The 4,376-nt window shown below is 41.1% G+C and overlaps 1 protein-coding gene across 1 annotated transcript in view; it reads left to right on the forward strand.

The window, feature by feature from the left end:
• LOC104491247 (cytosolic phospholipase A2 epsilon-like) overlaps positions 1-4,376 on the forward strand; it is a 17,619-nt gene that overhangs the window by 2,662 nt on the left and 10,581 nt on the right. The window contains exons 2-5 of the mRNA XM_010133633.1: positions 941-1,013; positions 1,976-2,112; positions 2,486-2,617; positions 4,097-4,137. Coding sequence (XP_010131935.1) covers positions 941-1,013; positions 1,976-2,112; positions 2,486-2,617; positions 4,097-4,137 — 383 coding nt within the window. The remainder of the gene's footprint in view (positions 1-940; positions 1,014-1,975; positions 2,113-2,485; positions 2,618-4,096; positions 4,138-4,376) is intronic.

Raw genomic sequence — 4,376 nt, forward strand, 5'->3', positions numbered from 1 at the left:
GTTCCAACATACTGCGTCTTTTCCCCCTTTCCGTGACTGTAGAAATAAAATAGGTAGAAATGGGGATTAATGGTATTTATTTGTTTATTTTTTTGGTAAAAGGAGATGAGACCAGAACAGAAATATGAGAGGCTAAAAAGTCAAGCATGAGGCCTTACTGTTGGAGACATGGGCTAGTATGAATGAGGGAAGCCAAATGGAACAAACAAGAGTTTCTTATCAGCCTAAAAACACTGTGTTTGCATTTATGCAAACAGTGCAAAGAAACTCTACATGGTTCAAAACTGGAGAAAAACTCACAAGTCAGAGGTGAGCTCAGCTCGTGAGGGGCAGTTATGTCCCTGTAAATGAAAAACACATGTGTAGTGAGTAGCACGGTGGAAGTGAAAAGCAGCGATCTCTTCCTCTGGCATTAAAAGCAGCATGAAGATCTGAGGTCAGCATTTAACTCTGAGGAGTACTGTACATTTAAAACAGCAAGAATGTGAGAAAATCGTACCCTGTAGCCCAGGAGACTGAATAATGACCGGCATAATGACCGGATGGGAGGTGATTCCCATGGTGATAATTTTATCACTTGCAAAGGCAGCTTTTATTTTCTACCTTGGAAGTTCAACAAGTAAATCTTCTCCCAAGCTGAGTCTGTATCTTTCCATTTTGTGCAGTTATATTTTGGTTAGAAAGCAAATAAATTCTCTATAATAATACAAATCCACATATTATACTATAAAAAAGTAGAGAAGTCTTTCAGTCTAGTACTTGATTTAGGTATTAGTAAGAAATATATATTGGCCGTTTCATAGTCCCATAGAAAAATTCAACTAAGTTTTTTGTGATTTGGGTGTTCCTTTCGCTTGATCATTTCTATTTGCTGAGTAAGATATCTAGCTTTACCATTCATTCCTGTCCTCTGTACGTTTTTTTTTTTTTTTCCTGGCAGATAGAATCATCTCCGTGTTCCTTACTGACTGTAAGAGTCATAAGAGCAAGAAATCTCCACCAGACTGATGTCTGTAAGTATCTGCAGTGCTCTGTATGGGTCCCTCAACGTTCATGGGGTACTTGTTAGCCCTGCTCTAAGAAAAAGTTCTTTCTGGATTTCTTCCATAGATGGAGAAAGTCTTCTTACTATCATGCTCATTCCAGCAACAAACATAGCGTGTTGTTCTTCTTTGTATCAGCCCTATTCTCTGCAGAGGTAACTGTAAGATCACGGCTGGACCTATTGCACGTATTTCTCTGCATCCCCAGAGGGAGCAGGAAAAGCTCTGCAGTCTCTTGAAAGCAAGAAATGTGGAAAGATCTCTTGCATTTTCCTCTGGGGTATATTTGTATAACAAAGGTCAGAAACTGCTTGAGATAATGGAGCAAGTGATAAAAACAGAGTAGCCTTATCTCAAATTTAGCTTGTACTCAGGGCTTTCTCAAGGCTAAGTAATCCAAATTACCATACCCCGATTCCCTACATACCACTTGCACAGATAAAACCCCATTAGGTGTTGTTAGATTTTGTAGGTTCTCACTCCTGATGGCCTGCAACTGAAATATAATAGGAAATAATAGCTTATGCAGAAATCAAGGAACTTTTTTTTTTCTGTTTTGGGCTTTTTTAAACGCTCTCTTTGGCTAAAATAGAAGCTATCACTTTGTTCCCTTAAACCCTGCAAATATAGGGTGCTCTGGTTGCATCAAATTATTCATCCTGGGCTAAACTGATTGCTTTGTGACATATCATGAGGAGAAAACCCTGTGGTTTAACGCATTTAAGATATCTCTAATCATATTTATTCAGAGAACAATCATGGCTCTCTTCTCTTTCCTCCATTCCTATAAACTAAATTGTAATGTTTATGTTGGACAAACATATCATCATATATCATAGTGTCTCGCTTTGAAAGTGAAGTGTCATGTTCAATTCATTCTTTCTTCTGGAGCAAATATTCATTTTAGATGTGTTTGTGCTTTTTAACTGCAGTAAGCCAGTCTGACTGCTATGTGAGCCTGTGGCTGCCAACTGCGTCAACCAATAAATTTCAGACTAAAACCATCAAGAACTGCAAAGATCCAGTCTGGAATGAAACCTTCTACTTCAGGATCCAGAGTCAGGTCAAGGTACTGAGCTGGGACTTCCCTGTTAACTATGACTTACGGAGCAACGGCAGGGTTTTATTCTTATCAAAGCGGACATAAGAAAGATGCAGAAAGATTTGAGAACACTTACACTTGTGATGGTCTTTCATGTCATGAAAGACAAGTAGTTCTCTCAGCCGTGAGCAGAATATGACCTGTGAGATGTCTGTGACTGATTCTCATTCCTCCTTGCAGGCAGATGCCTACATGGAGTGGAATTCCCCTCCACCTGCTTCGCATCCTGCCCTTTCTTTACGTACTCCCACTCCTCACTACAGCTGACTAAACCAGCTCTCTGCAGGTTCTCCTGCTTTGAATGACACCTGACACGTTTCTAAAGTCCTTCCCTTCCCAGAACGTGCTGGAGCTGGCGCTCTATGACAAGGACGTGGTTACTCAAGATGATCACCTCTTCACAGTGTACTTCGATACAGCCAAACTTTCCCTGGGAGAGCAAGTCTTCATGCACTTCAAGCGTGATTCACAGGTGAGGTCTGAAATAAGAAAGGGAATAGGTTGGCAAGAACATTTTTGTCTGCTTTTCTGCCTAAATTGTTATTTGCAAATTTTTTCTTTTTTTTTTCCTTCTTGTGTGTGGACTTCCCAGTCACATAAAAGGGAGTTGTTTTTCACTCTGATGTGGGAAAGCCTCTTCACATCTGGATCTGTAGGCACACTGAAGGGTTTGGTGATGGCCACAGAGGCTCACAAACCAGGCTTCTTTGCAAAATTTTCACTTTTCTGAGCCTGCCTCCATCGAGGATCGAGGAGCATGTCCGTGCCAGTACATGATGCTTTTTGTCATAACTTGTTACTTAACCTAGTATTTAGGAAGTAATAACTCTGTGATCGGAACCCAGTGTCAATCCAGACTAGTTGTTAATTATGGACTGTGGCATTGGTGTTTAAATAAGATGTCTAAGTCATGCCATTAGCTTGGCAATAAGAAATAGTCTTATTTTGAATGTTAGGGAAGCTCTGAAAGTTGCACATCCCACCTCCTGGCACGTTCTGTCCATCCCTCTCCTTTTCCAGTTCCCCCCAATCTCCTGTGCATCTGTCATGCATCATTCTGTTGATCAATCACCTTACCTACACACCCCCAAGTTCCACTCTCCAGTTCATTATCTTTAAATGCTTTGTTTGACCATTTTTCTCTGCAAAATACCAGAGGAGCGGTGTGTGGACTTTCACTAGCCCTTGGTAAAATAGAAACTTTTGGCTAGTTGTAACTCTGCTCATTACCGTCTGAATGGTTACAGGTGCCATATCCAAGCCTTTCATTACTGCATTTGCACTGCTACATAGTTACAGCTCATACTCTTGAGCCTTCATAAACTCTTTTTTGTTCTATATTAATAACATTTTGGTGTCTTTAATGCAATGGGTAATTGGAGCAACTAAGTAACCTACTGCATTATCTCACTTCCCTGGTCATCAGCCCTTCTGTCCCTACCTTTGCTTACCTCTCTCCTCTGCTTTCTTCCTCCTAGGGGTTACACTCTTCTCCATCTTCCCACAGACCAAGCCTTAATATTAGATTTACCTCTGCCCCAATGCCCTCAACATGTTGCAAACAAAGTGGGTTTCTTTCCGTGTCACCATTTTCCCCCTTTACACCAGAAGGCCTCGGCAGCTCACCTCAGCAGACCGACTTTCTCTTTGCTGGCAGACTTGGTATGAGACAGCATACCCGTCTGGCTCTGTCCCCTGTGTCCCAGCAGAAGCAGGCAAGCCAACTACTTTCTTTGTTAACAACTGCTATCACAGCCATTCAGAAACTTCCTACCAATAAAGAGTCTTAAGGGTGAAGTCACACAGATGTGCGGTGGTGGGTGCCTCTATTTTAAATGCTCTCCTAGTCACAAATAGTGCGTGTGTACCTATACTGTGAGAACAAGAATTTGCATCAGGAGAACTGTCAGTAGACTAGTGCCATAAACATGTTCCTTTCTTTATTTTCCAGAGACAGGAGGAGCTAGATGTGGTATTTGCATTGGATAATATGTGAGTAAACATGAAATGCAACATAATCTGCAGCAAAAAGAAACAGTTCAGAGGCATGAAATTATCTAGTCTAATTATCCAGAGTGAATCATTCCTTGATGATGTTGCTGATGAACACAATTTCCCAAGGAATCTGTGCTAAGAGCCATGTGACAAATTGGTGCATGACTGGATGACCTCTCATGAACTTCAGGCAGACAGGCAGAACACCCTAACCCCCCCTTTTTTTTTTTTTTTTT

This window comes from Buceros rhinoceros, unplaced genomic scaffold, assembly GCF_000710305.1.
Source record: "Buceros rhinoceros silvestris isolate BGI_N320 unplaced genomic scaffold, ASM71030v1 scaffold4133, whole genome shotgun sequence".
In the NCBI taxonomy this organism is placed as follows: Eukaryota; Metazoa; Chordata; class Aves; order Bucerotiformes; family Bucerotidae; genus Buceros; species Buceros rhinoceros.